This window comes from Amaranthus tricolor, chromosome 1, assembly GCF_026212465.1.
Source record: "Amaranthus tricolor cultivar Red isolate AtriRed21 chromosome 1, ASM2621246v1, whole genome shotgun sequence".
NCBI classification, from domain to species: Eukaryota; Viridiplantae; Streptophyta; class Magnoliopsida; order Caryophyllales; family Amaranthaceae; genus Amaranthus; species Amaranthus tricolor.
In genome coordinates this window covers 15,284,797-15,305,386 of record NC_080047.1, presented here as the reverse complement: position 1 = coordinate 15,305,386, position 20,590 = coordinate 15,284,797, and the positions used below count along the sequence as shown (strand labels likewise).

Sequence of the window (20,590 nt, the reverse complement as noted above, 5' to 3'; positions counted from 1 at the left end):
CGTTTGGTTATAATAACATTTGTAAACAATCATTAGTTATTTTATTTTTTGTCAATCACATAAGCAAAAAAAAAAAATATAAATTATGTATATAATTATTATATTTTCTCTACATTTATATAAATCAACAAATGAAAAAATCATGCATTGCACAAACATATATACTAGTTCTTCATAAATATAACTCCCTCAATCTCTCTCCCGTCAACTTCCCTTCAAAGGCAATTGGTAAAAAAAAAAACTTAAGAAATGTGGTAAAGTGTTCTTTATAGATAAGTGAGAAATTTAAGGATCATAGTTAAAAATAAAGATTATGTAAATTTACTAGGACGAATTAAAAAAGAAAAATAGCATAAATTTGGTGAGACTGTGAGTAGTTAGACTGTAAGCTAACCAATAAGTAAAGGAGTTTATTCAGATTATCGAATCAAATATTTTGGGTCAATTCAAAATCATATCTGTCCATATTAATTGTTACATTGTTTTAATTTCATTTTAAAGTCAAGTTAAATCGGATTTGTTTACAAAGTCGAGTAAGTATTGGAACATTATAGTATCTAATTTTACATGAACAAAATATATATATAAAGAATTGAAAGATTGAAAAAAATAAGATAAATAAACAATTTAATTTCGAATATAAGATTCGGGAAAACTTATGTCCCAAAATAAGCTTCCGTACATCCAAGCCTAGCCTCGGGTAAGTCGCTGTTAGTAACAGCGAATGAGGAGAAAAAAAAAAAATTAAAAGGCCCTAAGTCGCTATTAGTAACAGCGACTTAAAAAAAAAAAAAAAAAAATTTTTTTTTTTAAACTTTAATAATATTGAACTTGAAGTCACTGTATTATTTTGTTTTTGGAACAGCTTGTTTTTTAACCTTCAAACAATTATTAAATAGCAGATGAACTAACTATATAAACTTGTTATTGTTTGATTAATCTTCCGATGTGGGATTGTTTTTTGGAACACATCAAAATAAATGAAACCAAAAATTAGCTCACGAATAGAGCACCGATGTGGGACTGATGTCGGCTCATCTTTGAAAGCAGTTAGCATCTCATCCATAAGTTAGCATCTCATCTTTGATTAATCTTCGGATGTGGGACTTAAAAATGCAAAGGAGAAATGAATTGAGGATAAATCATTTGTATGCTGTTCTTCAAATGACCAATGGCACATAAAATGCTTAGGAGAAATCAATTGAGAAATCATAGAGTACAAATGAATGATTTTTATATGATCAATAGAGTAGATGTGTAAGAAGTGAGTATCTAGAAGGCTGATAATTGGATGTATAAGTACTCATTAACTAATAAGGAAGTTAAGAAGGTAGACAAACATCTGAAGTAGGGAATACATACAAAGTCAATGGGAAAATTGGAGCTTTTTCTATATACTTGGTGTTAAAATGATCTTGCTTCATTACTTGTTGAGAAACATGTAGTTTCAGATATAATTGATTTCTATCTATTCTTGTTCTGTCTGAGTTTCATTACATGTACCATAAGGCTCGATCTTCTTGTTCTCTCTTTGCTTGCTGGCCATTTCTATGTGACTATGTTCCTTTGATTGGTCATTGGTTTTGGACTTTATCAACTGCCATGTTTGCAATATTTGGTATGGCCACAACATTTTTCACTAATAGGCAGCAACAAATAGTTTGGTATTTGATAGGAATTAATCAGTGAAAGGGAGAGTAGATTAAGCGTGAGGGAGAACAAATAGTGGTCTTCTTCAATGGTGGATGTCTTCCTCTTCAATAACTTAGTCCCACATCGGTGCTCTATTCGTGAGCTAATTTTTGGTTTCATTTATTTTGATGTGTTCCAGAAAACAGTCCCACATCGGAAGATTAATCAAACAATAACAAGTTTATATAGTTAGTTCATCTGCTATTAAATAACTGTTTGAAGGTTAAAAAATGAGCTGCTCCAAAAACAATAAATTACAGCGACTTCAAATTCAGTACTATTAAAATTTAAAAAAAAAAAAAAATTTTTTTTTTTTAAGTCGCTGTTAGTAACAGCGACTTAAGGGGTTGACTGGTCAACTCCTTAAGTCGCTGTTACTAACAGCGACTTTCAACTTTTTATTTTTTTTTTCCCTTAATTCGTTGTTACTAACAGCGACTTACCCGAGGCTAGGCTTGGACGTACGGAAGCTTATTTTTGGACATAAGTTTTAACCAATCTTACATTTGGAATTAAATTGTTTATTTATCTTATTTTTTTCAATCTTTTTAAAGAATTTAGGGCCGAAATTTGGCGAAAATAGGAAGAGGCGAAGAGCATTAAAGGCCTAGAGTGGTTTAAGGACTGTTTGGCCGAGTAAACGAGGGTGAGGAAAAGTTCCCCTCTGTAGGAATACCAATACACCGTGAATCATGATCAGTTTGCCATCATTCAATAAAATTCTAAAAATTCTGAAAACAGATAATATTTTTTCTTAAAATTCTAATGTAAGACAATTACAACCCTCACTTGTAAGATCGACTCAAATGGTCAGAACAGAAACGATTGATCTGACACCAAAATAACCCGTCCAAAATTACTTGACACAAAGCTTGTAGACTGTTTTGACACATATAGATGATAATAACAACTTTCCAACTATGAGTTGCTGATATGCTAATCTTACTTTTTAGTTTGTGGTACAAAAATTAGGTGCATTTTTACAGATTGTTATTCACCAGAAAAAGGTAGATGACGATCATAATGATCGTCAATTGGGGGATGGGCTGCCTTACAGAAATCGAGGGTATAAGCTTTAGACTCAAGGAAACTAAACAAGTTATAAACCCAGAAAAGAGCTAGCGTCATACAAAGATCAATAACTTGCAAGTTATAAACCCAGAAAAGAGCTTGCGTCATACAAAGATCCGTAACTTGCAAGTTATAACAATGCAGCATAATCTAATGAAAAACTTGAAAAAGATAAGACTGCATGTGAATGAAACCATACATTTGGTTTCACATTTAAATGATTGAAAAACATGTCCGATGGATTACAATTCTGTCTACGGAAACTGCCATATAAACGACATCTAAAGAGAATGCAAGCCAATACTAATCCTTTTAAAAAAAGATATTCAGTGCATCATCATAAGAATTCAAAGGGGAAAAAAGAAAAGGAAAAGGCGAACAAGGATTACAAAACTAAGAGCACGATACCAAGCTTCATCAGGTCTCCAGACGCTGCAAAATATTTTCATCCTCCAACTAGGGCGACAATTCACTAACGAGTATTTGATGAATTTAAGAAAACTAACCAATACAATCTTCTCTTGGGTCTTGCAGATAATGCCATGAGTGTAGCAATATTTAATCAATCTTTACCGATGAGAACAGATAATGGACGAAGTAAAAGGACATAAAGAAACCAATGGTGCCAGTTGATAACATAATCGCGACTGCCATTATCAAAGAATAGCCCAGATAGAGAATGGCTGAAACAGGTCCACTAAGACTCTGGAGGTCAAAAACTAAGTAATTAATGGAGTAAAGGAAGACGTAGACAGCAACAGAACCGGAAGCAAAAAATGCTTTCCACCACCATCGCCAATCTTCAACACAAAGATGCATGTAAGTCAGGACAACAGAGACCTCAGCGCAAACAATTACCAGTAATACCAATACCACAAATAAGAAGCCAAAGACATAGTAGAACCTTCCAAGCCAGATGCTGGACAAAATGAAGAACAGTTCAATAAACAGAGTGCCAAACGGAAGGGTACCAGCTCCCAAAACGAGCAACCATGAAGGGTATTTTCGTGCAGGAATTTCTCTAGGGATCTGATTGGTTCGGACTGGATACTGAATAGGCTCAGCTCGTGTTGCAAGAAAGCCTCCGAAGAGAGTGAGCGGCACAGAAATGCAAAACCAGAGAGAGAGAAGGATAAAATACAAAGAGATTGGTATAGCGCCTGTACTCTTGCTTCCCCATAAGAGGAAATTCAGGAATGTGAGGATTACAAAGACAATCCCAGGGAAAAAGCAAGCATTCCACCAGGCAACTGACCTCCAACCGTCTGGTGTTCCCTTGATAGTCTTCCATAAATATACACCAGCATAGCCAGCAACAGTTCCCAGCAAAAGATAGATGATAACCATCCCTGTCAATAGCATTCCCCTAGATGCTGGTGACATGAAACCAAGAGCTGCAAACACAATAGTCACGACTGCCATTCCTGTAATCTGGACACCATCTCCGACCATCACACATAATAGCTTAGAATGTTCTGGTTCCCTAAAGACATCACCCACAACAAGCTTCCATCCTGACAGCTCCTCATTCATCTGTGCTTGAGCTTCTTTGTCCAATTCCTCATATCTGGTCAAATCTCTTCTTACGGTCCTCAAAAATATAACAAACACAATACCAGCCAAGAAAAAGATCACCATAAGCGAATTCAATATAGAAAACCAATGCACTCGTGCACCTTCCATTTTCAGGTATGCATCCCATCTAGATGGCCATCTGGTATTACTCTTTACAAACTCAACCTCGTAAGTAAATGCGACTCTCTCATGCTCTCTTATGATTTGTGACTTGTCAAGCTCCATCGGACAGTTAATTGAATTAATATTATCATACATGTGAAGTTTTGACATTTCATCAGGGTCACGCTTAACACTGCAGGGAATCACCTCAAAACCAACAATCTCATAACCAGAAGTTTTCTTCTTGTCAGCTTCAGAAATCACTCCCATACCTTCCTCCCCTGTACCAATGATCTCCACAGTGTTCCCTTCATACTCGTGAATCAAAACCCTAAACTTGAGATGATTGATGATGTAATCATCATTACTGTTAGGTGGAGAGTAACCAATGGGAAACCCGGTCCATTGAATCTTAACACCATTTTGGGTTGCATATCTCATTGCAGGGAGATTATCCAACATCATGTTAACCTGATACAAATCTCTAGTTCTCTGTTTCAAAAGTTTCACCTCCTGCTCACTAAGAGGACTTGTTATACACAGGAAAATAGACTCGTTAACATTCATTCGAAAACGGTACGGAGAGTTATCGATCTGATCTCCCATGAGAAGCTCCCCAAGATTCTCCGCACTTTTCTTGACGCCATCATGTGGCTTACAATAAGGAAGACTGTAATAGCTAAAGGGAAGCTCGGTCTCAATGGAGGTTAGCGAATTAACTTTCGCATATATTTCATCTTGAACGGAGTAAGAGTGCATATAAGTCCCAGGCAAATAAAACCCATTACAAACATACGAGAAGAGGAAGAAGCACACGAAAACCCGATCGATTTGCAACGTCCTTTTCATAGAAAAAGCCATTGCAATGTAAAACCAGCGAAACAACTTGATTTTGAATATTGTTTACCTCGATCTAATCTACATTTGAAATTTCATCATCACATAATGTACTTAGTACTTGAATTAAACAGATCAACAAAACAGATCTACAAAGTGCAAAGCACAAATAGCTTAAACAAATCTTTCCCAGAACATTTTAAATTTCAGTCACATTATATCATATGCTATTAAACAATTGTAATAAAAATCACCAAGTCCAACTGCAGATTGATAATTCTTCCAACTCTAACATTTCAAATCGATTAAATTGAAAACATCCTAAATTTCCGTAAATCACAATAAAAAAATATCAATTTCTTCATCAAGCCGTAAAAATAATGGGAATTTTTCATGATAAAATGGCAACGTATCATCACCAGCATTGCAAATTTGTAATCAAAAAAAATAAAATAAAATAAAATAAAAGAAGCTGCTAATACAATGCGATAAATTAATATACCCAACAAGGGAAGATGTTGAAAATCAGATCTGGTTATTAGCACACACAAAAATTACAAACCTATGAATTAATTAAAAAATGGAAGAGTAAAATTGATGGGGAAAATTAGGGTTAGGAAGAGGGAAGACAAAAAACTTGCCTGAGTAGATCTCGATGAGGTGAAACAAGTGGAGAGTGAAGAAGATTGAGAGAGGATCAGAAATGAGTTTTGAATTTAGAGTCGATGTTATTGTGAATTGTGATGATGAATGGGAATATGGGATGCTTCCTCGATATCAAACAACATAAATCGATGGTAATTGCTGCCGTCTGCCGGTAAGGTCACCCCTAAGGTAACTGTTTTTTTTGAGTTATATTTGCTTTTTAATTGTGACAAAATTTAGTTATCTCATTTGTTTCTTTTAATTTTAAATATTATTTTTTGTCGCTGTGGTTCTTGATAAATTTTAGGCCCTATATGAAAACTAAAAAATAATCCTTGTATAAGTAGTGTTTTAGTCTTTTTTTTCAACTATGCATCATATGATTTCTTTTTTTCCATCACATCAGTGTTAGATAAATGTACGAATTTAAGTTCATATAATGATAAGGTACAAAAATACAATTAAAGAATAAATTTTTAGTTATAAGGATTTACTTATTTTGGGCCCCTTCATGAGTTAGGCCCTGGGCGGTTGCACCTCAAAAATACGTCCGGAAGCGGCCCTATTTCCTTTACTTGAACATATTTCGTTGCTTTGATTGTTAAGCATATTATATTGGAAAAAATTGTACAAAATAGTTTAAGTTTCATCGATTGCTTTTGATTAATCTTGAATAATCTCAACATTAGAAGTTGTTTGCTTAGAGGGCACTAAAGTAACATATTGCCTATAAAACATCACGTTGAAAAAAAATTAAATTAAAGATTAAAGATCATGACTTACTATTTTCATATTCGTTATTTTATCTCATAAACACGATTAATAACTTAGATATTTGTTTATTATTTTCATCTTGTAATTTGAGCACCTTCTTTTGTGTCCTAAATAAATTCATCAGCACTTTTATCATCGCCTTTGATTCTTTTAGCACTCTTTCTAGCTCAATTGTAGAGCCGTTCAAAAGTGACCCGATCCGAAAATCCGATCCGAAATCAAAAGTAAATCGACCCGAAAATGTGTTTCTTTTTTATGTTTATCGAACCAACATTACCCGACCCGAAGTTATACGCGAACCGGTTGACAACGGAAAAAAGGAAAACTGAACCCAAGCTGTAACTGATTTTTCTAACCGACATATAACCGTTAACCGAGATTACCCGAACCTAATAATGGCCGACCCGAGTCATATCTGACCCGAATTATGCTCGAGACTAAACTCGATCCGGTTAAAACCGACTTAACCCGAACGAAGTTTAGATCGAACTACTGTAAACCTAACCAATTTTGTACATAGAAGTATGATCAACTCATATTCAATCATCTTATTAGTTATTTAATAAAGTGATAAATATTTTAATAAAATAAATTTTATAAATACATGGTTTCATATATTTAGAGTTAATAATCAATGGTCAATGTTTATTTAACTACTTTTAATCGAATTAGACGAAAATTGATAGAACTTTATAATTTTAATTTCTGGTTAAACAAGTAAAAGTAACAATGTAATGATGATCACTAATTGATTTTGCATTTTCACTATTTTGCTTTAAGTAAAGAAACCTTATCATCAATTAAAAAATGACTAACAACTTAATCTGATACTGACTCGATTAATACTAATTGGTAATTCGCAATTCGTAGCCGATGAAAAATACCCGAACCCGATTTGTACCTGGAAAACCGAACCAATTATTAACCGACGACAACCTGAGACCGATTGAAACTCGACACGAACTTCAACCGACTCCAAACTGATGCTAACCCGATAGCTCGAATAACCGATCTTCAACCGAACCGTGACTAACCGACCCAACTCGAGTGTGGCCCGTCGCGACACGCATCCGAAATATAACCGATCTGAAATACAATCGAATCGAATGACACCCATTCAAAACCGACCCGATCACCCGAATGAACACCTCTACTCAATTGTTACTTTTAGTAGCTTTCCTAAACACCTTTTGTAACACCCCGAGATTTTAATAATGAAATTATTTAATATTTTAATAACTTTTAAAAATTTTACAATTATATTAAATTATTTTTGAATTAATTTAATAAATTTCTTTCATATACGGATTTAAATGTTAACTTTTATATATATATATATATATATATATATATATATATATATATATATATATATATATATATATATATATATATCTATATATATATATATATATCTATATATATATATATATATATATATATATATATACGATTTCTCAAATAAAGAGGCTTAAATCAAAATGATTATTTTATTAAAATGTGTGGGCCTACGAAGGTGAGTCTCTTAGTTGGGTCTCGCAAAGAAAATGAATTGAGATAAAAATATATAAATAAACCTAATAATAATAATAATAAATAATAATAATAATAATAATAATAATAATAATAATAATAATAATAATAATAATAATAATAATAATAATAACAACAACAACAAGGATAAAAATCCATGAAACCCTAAATGCTCAACCTAGTCGTTACTCTCCTTTCTCATTCTCCTCCTTCTTCCTCTCTTCTCCCCTTGCGCCTCCTTCTCCTTTCCCCAACTAGATGCCGCTTTCTGCGTGATCACCACCACCAGCTGCCGCCTTCTGCGTGACCACCACCACCAACTGCCGCCTACGTGACCACCAGCTAATAGCCGCCAACAACAACCAGCAGCAGGGGTTGCGATTTCTCCCCCAAACAGCAGCTGCCCAACAACCACGACCGCTAGCTTGGTCCTCCCCTTCTGCCGTGAAGGCTGCCGCCACCAGCAGCCACGATCCAGCCGCGTGGTGTCCTCCACAACCACCTAGTCTTCACTCCTTTTCTAATTGCCCAATTGTAAGCCTCTCAAGTTTACTCTAAGTAATCTTCTTAGTATTTAATTAGAATTTTATAAAGGCGTATGAGTTGTTGTTGATTTTGTGTTAAATTCATTGAATCTTGTTATGGGTAAGAATTTGATTGATGATTTGAATGTACTTATGGATTGGGTTTTTGAAATATGAATGAAAAGTGTTGAACCTTGTATTATTTTCATTGAACCTTTTTGTGGGTAAGAGTTTGTTTGATGAGTTTAACATATTCATGACTTAGAGTTTGAAGTATGAATGAAAATAATGGTTTTGTGCTATTTTGATGGTGTCTTAGTACATAGTAACTTTATTTGTGTTGAATGTGGGAGTTTTGTTAGGCATGGTAGTCTTATTTGGCCTTGTTGAAGTAAAAGAAATTATTAATGTTGATTACAAGTACTCTTGTTAGGTTATCGAAGTTATAATTATATGATATTAGTAAGGCCATGAACATAGTGTCAACTTGTTGAGAATTATTAAAGTTACTTGTTATGATGTCTTGATTTTAGTTATTTCTAACCTTGGCGAATATAATAAATGATATTGCAATGCGATAACCTTAAGATTCATTCTTGTCGTCATATTAGCACTACGCTAACATTGTGAGACTTAAGTGTGAATCGCCGTTTTATTTTAAGATAATGTGAATCGTTATAACTCAAAGTTAGCTGGTGTAATGAAACACTTGACAATATCCTTTTATTCTTTGTCGATGGAAAAAAAAACTTGTGTTATTGTTGAATTGACGATTATGCTTGGTGTTGAATGAGATGCGTATGTGCTATAAGTAATTGAAAACTTGTCGTGAATGAATGATAGTGGTTACTTTGGCTTTTAGCTGGTATGACAAAGTTGTTAAAGGAACTTATTAGTTCTATTCCTAACTTGTATAGTTTCCCAATTCATAAGAGGAAAATAGAACCTTAATTGGGTGATTTTTGTAACTCTTGGTCGTTCTGTGACACTTGCAGGTACGTACACGCAGTAATTAATTATTATATTCATCGTTTCAAAGTATTATCAATATTACATGATTATATGCATCGCATTAGAATTATGGAACGCCAGAAAGTAAACCATGCTAGTGAATAGTCATAATAGTGATATAGGCTAGTAGAATGAAAGCATTAGGAGACTATGAGAACAGATTTCTAAATAGTAGAGAACGCACCATGGTTGTGTGTGGTATTAAAGTGATTTCCTACTTATTGAGCCTTGATTTATGATTAGTTGGCGTGACTCAACTGGATTATGTTCGGTTGATTTAGTAGTCCCCTAGGTGAGGTCCGACGGGACCACCGTAAGGGGGGTATGAGCATGCTTGGGTCATTGGGCGCCGGGTGGCCGATACCGCCCCTTGACCGAGGTGTTACCATGCGGGCCTTGCAAACCTCAATATGGTGGCCTCTTCACTGGTTTAGTACCCCAGTGTGTTAGTTTTTCCCGAAGGTAGGACCCGAGAGGGTCAGGTGGAGGGGGCATGAGCTCATACTTTGCCATGGGCGCCGGGTGGCCGATAACGCCCTTGGCCGTGTCACTATGCCATGAATAGAGAAAAGATCCATTACCTTTGAATATACTTCGAGAGATTAGTAGTTTGAAAGAGAAATTATGAGTAAATAGAGGTGTTTAGACAGATGAGTAAACTCGTTATTATAATACTATATCGTTGTCTATAGTTTTGTTCAAGACTCTAATTGTTATAAGTTCATTAATTACTGACATGTGTGTGTTTGTTGTTGTTTGTTCATGACTCTCTATGATGTTCCTGCTATGCCACATCTGACTATGGTCATTATGTTGAGCAGTAGGAGGATCATAGCTGGACATGACAGGTATAGGAGCTTCTTTTGCTTTGCATTGGGAAAAAGAGCGGAGTACGATCGTAACAATTGTGTACAAGTGGCCTAATGCTTGTGGCTTCTGTATTACTTGTAAAGTTTTCTTTTGGGATTGTATAATTTCTTTCGTATGGAGCCATGTGACTCCTTGTATGATCCATATTCCCGCTGCGTAGTTTTTGGATGTATAGTAGCGAGAATACTCCTTTAGTATCTGTCAAATCAATGCGTTTAACACTGGAACCATGATCCTCGTTAGAGTTGATGATTTGAGAAGCCGACAATGATCCATTCCGTCGTGATGTATTTTTGAAAGTCATTAAAGGCCTTAGATAGTTTAGTTATGTTAATCAGTCATATATCCTTGTCACACTCTCGGTTTTAACCGAGATGCTGCCGAAATTTTCACTGACTCACCTTTTTAATTAATCTTTAACGTTTATTTTGATTATTTTCCCTTTTCTTTTTATGTAACACCCGAATTTCCTCCCTTCCTTCACAATTTCTGGTTTCGCTCAAGGGGTTGGAAATTCAGGGGCGTTACACCTTTGCAAGAGGAATTTCAAGTAATCCTAGAGTTAAATATCAAGATCCACCTCAAAAGCTTTTATACATACATTATCTAATATTAGCTATAATAGAACGGACAGGGACCCCATTCAACCCTGATGCAAAACAAAGGGCTGAATATGGCCTTTGTTATGCAATGATTATCGTTGTTTCACAACCTTAATCAATGATGCATACAGAAACCCAAAACACTCAACAAACAAACACTCAAGCACTCAAAACAGACCAAGAAGGAACTTCTTGATTTTCTGACGTTGGTGACTGATGAACTTTGTCTGCCTTCTATGACTATTCTATGACAAATACAATGCAAGGACGTTGAAGCCTTGATTGTATGGTTCCCTTGAGAATCCAAGTCACTCCGTAACTCTTCAAACTCTCCGGCCAAAGTTACTCCACAAATTTGATGAAGTTTGCAAAAAAACTTCTGAAAAACAGAAAAAAACCTTTTCTGAAAATACCTCAATATTATTGAATGATCAAATGAAAACGTGAATTGTGTTATTAGATGAGAGCCTATGTATATATAGAGTTGTACATCTAAAACTAGCCCTTACAAAATGATTTGCTTAATACACGTGTGATTAACTAACAAAACAGAATGCAAACAGAAGGCCAACACTTAGACAAATTCTGATCTTCATATTTTGTTTGACCAGCCTTCCTTCACCATGTCTTATGGGCTTCCTGATGGATTGTTAGCAAGAGCCTAGGCCCTCTACAGCTTGGCCCGTGTGGTGAGATGACGTTCCAGCCTTCCTCATGGTCCAGGTGTCTCCGGTCTGCGCTTAGGAGGGTCAACAAGTCTGCTGGTCGTCGGATTCTTCTGTTGCTCTGTTTCTGCTGTATGTTGGTTCTCTTATGCCCAAGATGCTAGTTTCTGTGGTGTGATGATTTCCCTCAGCCTCTTTGAATGTTCTTAGATGCTTGATGTGTGGGAAGTGTCATTGCTGGTCCTTTGCTCTTCATGAGCAATTGGCGTAGATGTTGAACCACTTGCACTGTCTTGACTTTGCATGCTGTTTGTGAAGGTTTTGTTGCTTGATGCATTTGCATCAAATCCTCCCTCTTGGAGAAGAATTGTCCCTTATTCTTGATCAGGTTTATGCAGGGTAAGATATCCTATGTTAAAGGTAGAGGAGATGTTGTATTCTGCAGGCAATTGGACTTCAAATGCATTGTCTCCATATTTTTTCAGCACTGGATATGGACCTATGGCTCTTGGCATGAGTTTATTCCTTCTGATTTGTGGGAATATTTTCTTCCTGAGATACACCCACACAAGATCACCCTCTTTGATAGATTGCTTAGTCTTCAAATGCTTATCAGCTTGTAGCTTGTATTTCCTGTTGGTTTCTTCCAGGTTAGTATGAACTTGGCAATGGACTGTCTCCATTTGCTTTATCAGCTCTTCTGCTTCCACTTGCTTACTGTCACATAATGGTAAATCAATCAGGGATACAGGAAGCAGAGGGTTAGTACCATACACACATTCAAATGGAGTATGTTTAGTGGCACGACTAGGAGTCCTGTTGTAAGCAAATTCAGCATGACATAGTTTTAAATCCCATTCTCTAATATTCTTGCTTACTAAGGTCCTGAGCAAGGTGCCTAATGTTCTGTTGGTTACCTCCGTTTGACCATCAGTTTGTGGATGGTAAGCAGTACTAAACAAGAGCTTAGTGCCTAACATTTTCCACAAAGTCTTCCAAAGTGGCTTAAGAATTTACTATCTCTATCAGAGACAATAGTCTTGGGTATGCCATGTAACCTAACAACTTCAGCAAAATATAATTTGGATATGTGTTGTGTATCATCTGCTTTACTACATGCTATAAAATGAGACATTTTAGAGAACCTATCCACGACCACCATGATGACATCCTTTCCCCTTCTAGTTCTAGGTAAGGCCATCATGAAGTCTATACTTATGTGTTCCCATGGGCGTTGAGCTACAGGTAAGGGTAAGTATTCCCCTTTATGGAAAGTTACTTTAGCCTTAAGACAAGTCTCACATTTTAACACATGCTTACCTACTGTGCCAAGCATTTTAGACCAGAAGAAATGTTTAGCTAACATATCAAGAGTTTTCTGTATTCCAAAATGCCCTGCTATGCTTCCTTCATGAACCTCTTTCACTAGGATAGATCTAAGAGGGAGCTTAGGTATGCAAAGCTTATTTCCTTTAAACAAATACCCCTGGTGTATGCTGAATAATCCCTGTGGTGTGTCTTGACAAAGTTTATACACATCAGCAAAATCAGGACAGGTCTGGTACTGGTCTTTGATGAATTCAAACCCCAAAATCCTAGACCCTACTATCCCCAGCATACAATACTTTCTGCTCAAAGCATCTACAATGACATTGGTCTTTCCTACCTTGTACCTAGCTGAGAAGTCAAAGGTTTGCATGAATTCTACCCATCTTGCATGTCTACTGCTCAACTTATGCTGATTATTAATATGTTTCAAGGACTCATGATCTGTGTGCAGCACAAAGGGTTGGATTCTTAGATAGTAGGACCAATGATCAAAGGCTCTTATTATAGCATAAAATTCTTTATCATATGTGGAATAGTTGAGTCTGCTGTGATCGAGCTTTTCACTAAAAAAAGCTACAGGTCTACCTTCTTGAACCAACATTGCCCTAATCCCCACTCCACTTGCATCACATTCTAACTCAAAGGGTTTGGTAAAATCAGGTAGTTTAAGTATGGGAGCCTTACACATCATATCTTTAAGGGTTTCAAAAGCTTACTGAGCAGCTGGTGTCCACTCAAGCTTCCCCTGTTTAGTGCACTCTGTTACAGATGCCATCACAGAGCTGAAATCCTTATTAAATCTTCTATAAAACGAGGCTAAACCATGGAATGACCTCACTTCTGTTAGAGTAGTAGGTGTGGGCCATTCTTGTATTGCCTTGACCTTTGTAGGATCCACTCTTACTCCTGTCTTTCCTATGATGTAACCCAAGAAGCTAACTTCAGGTAAAAGAAAATTACATTTCTCCAATTTAGCATATAGTCTCTGTTTTCTTAAAACCTCAAATAGCTGTTGAAGGTGGTTTAGATGCTCTGTTATTCCCTTACTATAAATGAGTATGTCATCTAGGTAAACAACTATGAATTTTCCCAAAAATGGTCTCAAAACCTCATTCATAAGTCTCATGAAAGTGCTGGGTGCTCCAGTTAAACCAAAAGGCATCACAAGCCATTCATACAGCCCATACTTAGTCTTGAATGCAGTTTTCCATTCATTCCCTGCTTTCATCCGGATTTGGTGGTATCCACTCCTTAAATCCACCTTGCTAAACCATTGTGAACCACTAAATTCATCCAAGATATCATCAATCTAGGTATAGGGAATCTATACTTAATGGTTATGTTATTCACACTACGGCTATCTATGCACATCCTCTGTAGAAATACTAATGGATGATCGAATGCAACAAGAGGGGGGGTGAATTGTTGTGTAGTAGGTTTAAGATTTTTGCCTCTAATTTTTGCGGAATTATATTAAGTAAAGGACAAAAACTTAAACTTAAAAACGAAAAGAAAAATAATAAAGGAGACAAAGATTTTACGTGGAAACCTTCTTGGCCTAATAAGAAGGAAAAACCACGACCCCCCGGGATTTCAAAATTCTCACTATGTTAAGGCAATTAGTTACAATTACACATAACAATGTTTTGCTTCACTTGAAGCTTCTCAATTCTCTAAACGCTTTACTCAAAGCTTCTCTACTTAGGCCCACTTCTCTTCTCTTCTCTTCTCTTCTCTCCTTCTCTTTCTCTTCTCACGTTTCTATTCTCTATTCCCTTAGACTTCCCATAAGTCTAATTACAACAAAACACTCAATTACCCTTTACAAGGCCATTTCTCAAGAGGATAAGAATTAAAATAATTACTTAAGAAAAATATAATAAATTAATTGGCATTGGAAAACTGAAAATATTTTTCTTAAGATGATCTCCCTTTAATGGACACTCTTGAATCCTAAAAGGATTGATTTTTGATTCGAGCAAAGTCCCTTCTATTTATAGAGGGAACAGCCAGCAGTTACCATAAGCATAACGTCCACTATCTCACACATACCTCCACTACCCCCACGTTCTCAAAACAAAAGGTGGTGGAATTAAGAAAGTGTCCGGCTGTTATTTGCTCAAGGAAAAATCAGTTTCCTTAATGCTAAAAATAGCATAGGAGTTTAAAACATAAGATCCTAAAAAATAGGAGATCTAAATCTAATTAAGAAAAAGTCTTGGGCTATTTTTAGAAAACCTAAAAATAGATTTGCCAATTAACTTACTAATTAATTTAAGCAATTAAATTAATTCTAAACCATGACATCAACTTAAAAACAGAAAATAATTAATTCGCAATTTTTCAGTCGATGCTATTCTTCAGACCTGCTACGTAGGAACAGCACACTGTCTCCATCTACAACTTTCGTCAGAACTCCAACTCTAGGAACAGTAAACTGTCTTCCAGAGCAATTGTCCAACTTCTTGGATATTTGAGACATGTACATCTTCCACGAATCAAGTCATAGGCTTCATCAACGATTCTCATTAAATCGGATATATACCTACAAAACAATCTCTAATAATATGTTTGTTTATTTACAAGTGAAGTCATCTTCAAAACCTTAAGAGGCCAACAAATTCCCCCTTTTTGATGATGGCAAACTTTATAAACAAACTTAAGTAAAAATAGAGTAAATCAAAATACATAGAGCATACTAGAGATTAAAGTAACTCTAATTAACTTAGCAAATCAACTTGTTAGAATATAATTTACCAAGCATTCATAATCAAACAGTTTACTCCAAAATAACAAATACTTTTTCAAAAATTTTCAATATAAACTAACTTAAAACGAATAAACTAAGTTAAACTAAAATAAATAAAAACTAACATAATTAAATAAACTAAGAAAACACACATTGTTAAATAATTCCAACAGAAACATATTGAGAACAAATTTCAGAAATTAATATCACAGATGATCACTAAACATAGCATATTATACACAGCATAGCACATTATCAATCAATAAGAATCAATATAAATCAACCAAGATATGTAACTGTGTATTCACTGCTCCTGTTAAGTTTGTGCAGTAATCTTCCCCCTTTTGACATCAATCAAAAAGAATTGGGAGTTATCAAATCTCAGCACAAACCATATAGATTTGTTAGTGATGAAAACAACAAACAACAATAATAAAAGCAAGTGCTATGAACAATGATTAAACCTGCATCGAGTTAATTGTTTCAGACCATGAAAATAAAAGTAAGAAAAGAAGAATAGCAATTGTTCAAAGGTACAACTACAATGTACCCCAGATGGTACAAATTAAAAAGAAAAAGTGTTTGAGAAGTGATACAGCCAACAAATCATTAAATTTTTTGAGCAGAGGGATCAAGGGTTAGTCTCTTCTTCATCAATGTACTCAGTCTGCACCTCCACTGTGTCCAGCTTGGCACCAAGGCGTTGTTCCATTTGGTTTAGCTGATCCACAATAGAAGCAAGCGAGACACGAGTTTCATCCTGAAATGCAATGAATTGAGACTGTAGATCAAGGAGCTTGGAGAGAATGGAGTCAGAAGATGCTGTAGGAGTAGGGTCAGCACAACCAACACCAGGAGAGGATGGAAATGGTGGTGGTGTGAAGTGAATGGGTGATGGAGGTGGTGATAAGGTTTGAGTTGGTGGTGAAGTGGTTGGCTTGGGAGAGGGAGGTTCATATGATGTAGGCTCAGGAATGGTTTCTGAAGTAACATCATCAACCTTTACTGCCTTACCTTTTGAAGCAAGCCTCCTACTCTTCCTCTGAGTGACTTTACCCTTCCTCAGCTTTGCAATTACGATCTTTTCATCACTTGTATCATCACAAAGATTGTGATGAGCCTCTTCTCCTAAGGCTCCCTCCTGTTCTGCTTCCCCCTTACTAGGTTCTCCATCCTGTTCCCCTTTTTCTTTTGTTTCAATATGGTCAGTGGGAACAGGCTCTTGCTCCTTTTCCTCTTTTTCTTCCTGATCTCTCTTTCTCAATTTTTCTTCTTCTTTTTCAATATATTCCTCATCAGATTCTACTTCAACAACCCCCTCATGCATCAATACTCCCTCATCATTCAATTTCAAATGCAAATTTTGTAAACATTTAGCACCAATTTTCATATTGGGACCCATTGGGAACTCCAACCCTTCCAATGGGACCTCAAACTTCCTAAAAATCCATGTTAGCAACCCTCCATAACCAATAAAACTTTTCTTTTCAATGCAGTCTGATAAATGAGAGATCATCAACGAAGGAAAATTTATTTTAATATGTTTTTCCATGCAGTAAATCAAGGTGGCATCATGCAAACTCACTTGACTACGTTTTGAGTTTCGTGGTAAGATAAATCTGCGAGCAACATTGTACAACAATTTATGCATAGGGGACAGAACATTGTGACTGATCTTCCCCTTTTGATCAACTCCTAAAAATTTTAAAATTGTTCGTTCATTAATGCCAGAAAATGCAATCTTTGACCCAATATGATATGTATCGAAACCAACATTGGGAACATTAAACCATTCCCCTAATAATGCGCTGTTAAATTCAATTTTAACAGTTTTAACAACACTAGTACACATACCGCCATCATTAGAGAAATTTACAATAAATTCTCTCATTAGGTTTGGAAAAATTGAATTGCAACTGTAGTTTGACATCAATGATTCCCATTCTTGAAACTTTAAAATGTCATGCAATCTAGGAAAGTTAGTAGAATCATACCAATATTTGTCCAACCCGAACCCTACAGTCATCTCCTTTGAAACTTCTTCTGCGCTGTTTGGATCAACATGCTTCGATCGCTTAACTACTCTAGAAGATGAACTACCTGTTGACATTTTTCTTTTGGTACTAGTGGGTTCAGTGGAGTGTTTTGGTGATTCTTGTGTGGTTTCAGTTGGTGTGGGTGGTGCATCCTGCAGTAATGGTGGTGGAAGAACTACTCTTAGTGGTTTTAGTTGATCGGGCATACAGGATTTGGGAGTTTTCTTGCCTGATTTAGAGGATTTGGGGGTTTTCATTTTTGAATTTTTTTGAAGGTTTTGAGAAAAAAGGAAGGACGGTTTCTTGAGGGATTGAGAGAAGGTTTGGGAAGGTAATGGGTAATGACGTGAAGCAGGGGTTTTTAAATGATTGAAGTGACGGTTACTCCTCCAAGTCCCATCTCTTTATTGCCTTTGCATTACTTGAGTGAAGAAGAACTGTTTTCCCTAAACTCTCAATTTAAGTTGGCCGTACAAAAATGTGAAATATGAATAAATCATGAAATATGAAATTTAAAGTAAAATATGAAAATAAAAAATAAAAAATTGAATTATGATATAAAAAGAATTATAACAAAAATAATGAAAATTTGCTTTGGTCTGATCAAATTAACAACATGCAAACGTGAAAACATTTATAGTACAAACTTTATTACGTGTTTACCTGATCTATGCAATAATTGATTTTCAATCAAGATTTTGAGATTGATTCCTGACCTTTTCATTTTCATGATGCTTCAATGGGAAATATATGCAACTAACTTTAGTGGAGCTTGATCATACCAAGTTCCAATCTCATCTTTTCATATTGTTCCCTAGGAAGTGATTTGGTCAAAATATCTGCAACTTGTTCATTTGTGTTAACATGCTTCAATACAATATTTTTGTGTTCTACGTTATCTTTTAGAAAATGATGTCTAATGTGTATATGTTTAGCACGTGAATGATGCACTGGATCTTTAGATATACATATGGCACTGGTATTGTCACAATAAATAGGAATGCATCCAACTTTAATACCAAAATCTCTTAGTTGGTGTTTTATCCAAAGCATTTGGGAACAGCAAGCTGCTGCTGCTACGTATTCAGCTTCTGCAGTGGATAATGCAACTGTGTTTTGTTTCTTGGAACTCCATGAAACTAAACATGAGCCAAGATATTGTACCATACCTGATGTACTTTTTCTATTAACAAGATCACCTGCATAATCTGCATCACTAAAACCTTTTAAATCATAAACATCACTTTTAGGATAAAATAGGGACAAGTCGTCTGTTCCCTTCAAATATCTCAAAATTCTCTTTACTGCCGTGAGATGTGATTCTTTAGGACTTGATTGAAATCTAGCACATAAACCAACACTAAAAGAGATATCAGGTCTACTTGCAGTTAGATACAATAAAGAACCTATCATGCCTCTATACATTGTTTGATCTACATTGGTCCCATTTAGGTCTTCATCTAGTCTAACATTGGTAGCCATAGGTGTGTGGTTGGATTTAGAATTGTTTAGTCCATATTTCTTAAGAAGTTCTTTAATGTATTTTTGTTGATGAATAAAGATACTATTTTCAGTTTGTTTAATTTGCAAACCAAGAAAGAAATTTAATTCTCCCATCATGCTCATTTCAAATTCTGTACCCATAAGGTTAGCAAATTCTTTACATAATGAATCATTAGTAGCACCAAAAATAATATCATCAACATAAATTTGAACAACCAAAATATTAGAACCTTTATTCTTAAAGAACAAGGTTTTGTCGATTTTTCCTCTTACAAAGTTATTTTGAATCAAAAACTTTGAAAGTCTTTCGTACCATTGTCTAGGAGCTTGCTTCAAGCCATATAGGGCTTTGTCAAGCTTGTAGACATGATTAGGACAAGAGGTATTTTCAAAACCTGGGGGTTGTTCCACAAAAACTTCTTCATCAAGATAACCATTCAAAAAAGCACATTTCACATCCATTTGATATAGTTTAAAATTCATAAATGCAGCAAAAGAAATTAAAACTCTAATGGCCTCTAACCTTGCTACCAGAGCAAATGTCTCGGTATAATCAATACCTTCTTGTTGATTGTAACCTTTAACCACGAGTCTAGCTTTATTTCTAACAATTATTCCATGCTCATCAAGCTTGTTCCGAAATACCCATTTCAAACCAATAACTTTCTTGTTTTTCGGTTTGGGTTCCAAGTGCCATACTTTATTTCTTTCAAACTCATTTAATTAATCTTGCATGGCAACTATCCAATCGGAATCCTTCAAAGCTTCCTCGTGATTTTTAGGTTCAAGTGATGATAGGAACGCAAAGTGTGCACAAAAGTTTCTCAATTGAGATCTAGTTTGTGTTCCCTTATTTATATCACTTACAATTGAATCAAGAGGATGATATCTTTGATACTTCCAAGGTTTAGGCACAAATTCTCTTGAAGGAACAATAGCATGTTCTTGTTCAGCAACTTGATTGACATTCTGTTCAGCTACTGGATCATTTTGCTCATCTGTGGGAACAGCTGGATTGGGAACAGTCTGCTGGTCCTGTTGTGCTGGCAGTTCCTGGATTTGTTCAGTTTCT

General features: G+C 35.5%; 1 protein-coding gene across 2 annotated transcripts; it reads right to left on the bottom strand.

The window, feature by feature from the left end:
* Positions 1-2,941: 2,941 nt before the first annotated feature.
* Positions 2,942-6,116, bottom strand: LOC130805582 (transmembrane 9 superfamily member 12). 2 transcript variants are annotated; one of them, XM_057670366.1, is made up of 2 exons: positions 5,919-6,116; positions 2,942-5,358 (listed from the first exon to the last, which is right to left on the bottom strand). In XM_057670366.1, exon 2 carries the CDS (start codon positions 5,299-5,301, stop codon positions 3,322-3,324), a length of 1,980 nt encoding a protein of 659 aa, XP_057526349.1. In that variant the 5' UTR covers positions 5,302-5,358; positions 5,919-6,116; the 3' UTR covers positions 2,942-3,321. The 2 variants fall into 2 exon arrangements, with proteins under 2 accessions (XP_057526349.1, XP_057526352.1); XM_057670369.1 differs by having other exon boundaries at positions 2,942-5,353.
* Between the last annotated feature and the right edge of the window lie 14,474 nt (positions 6,117-20,590).

What these genes read in the sequence shown, in the direction of transcription:
- LOC130805582 (XM_057670366.1), bottom strand. Translation starts at nt 5,301, where the DNA reads ATGGCTTTTTCTATGAAAAGGACGTTGCAAATCGATCGGGTTTTCGTG.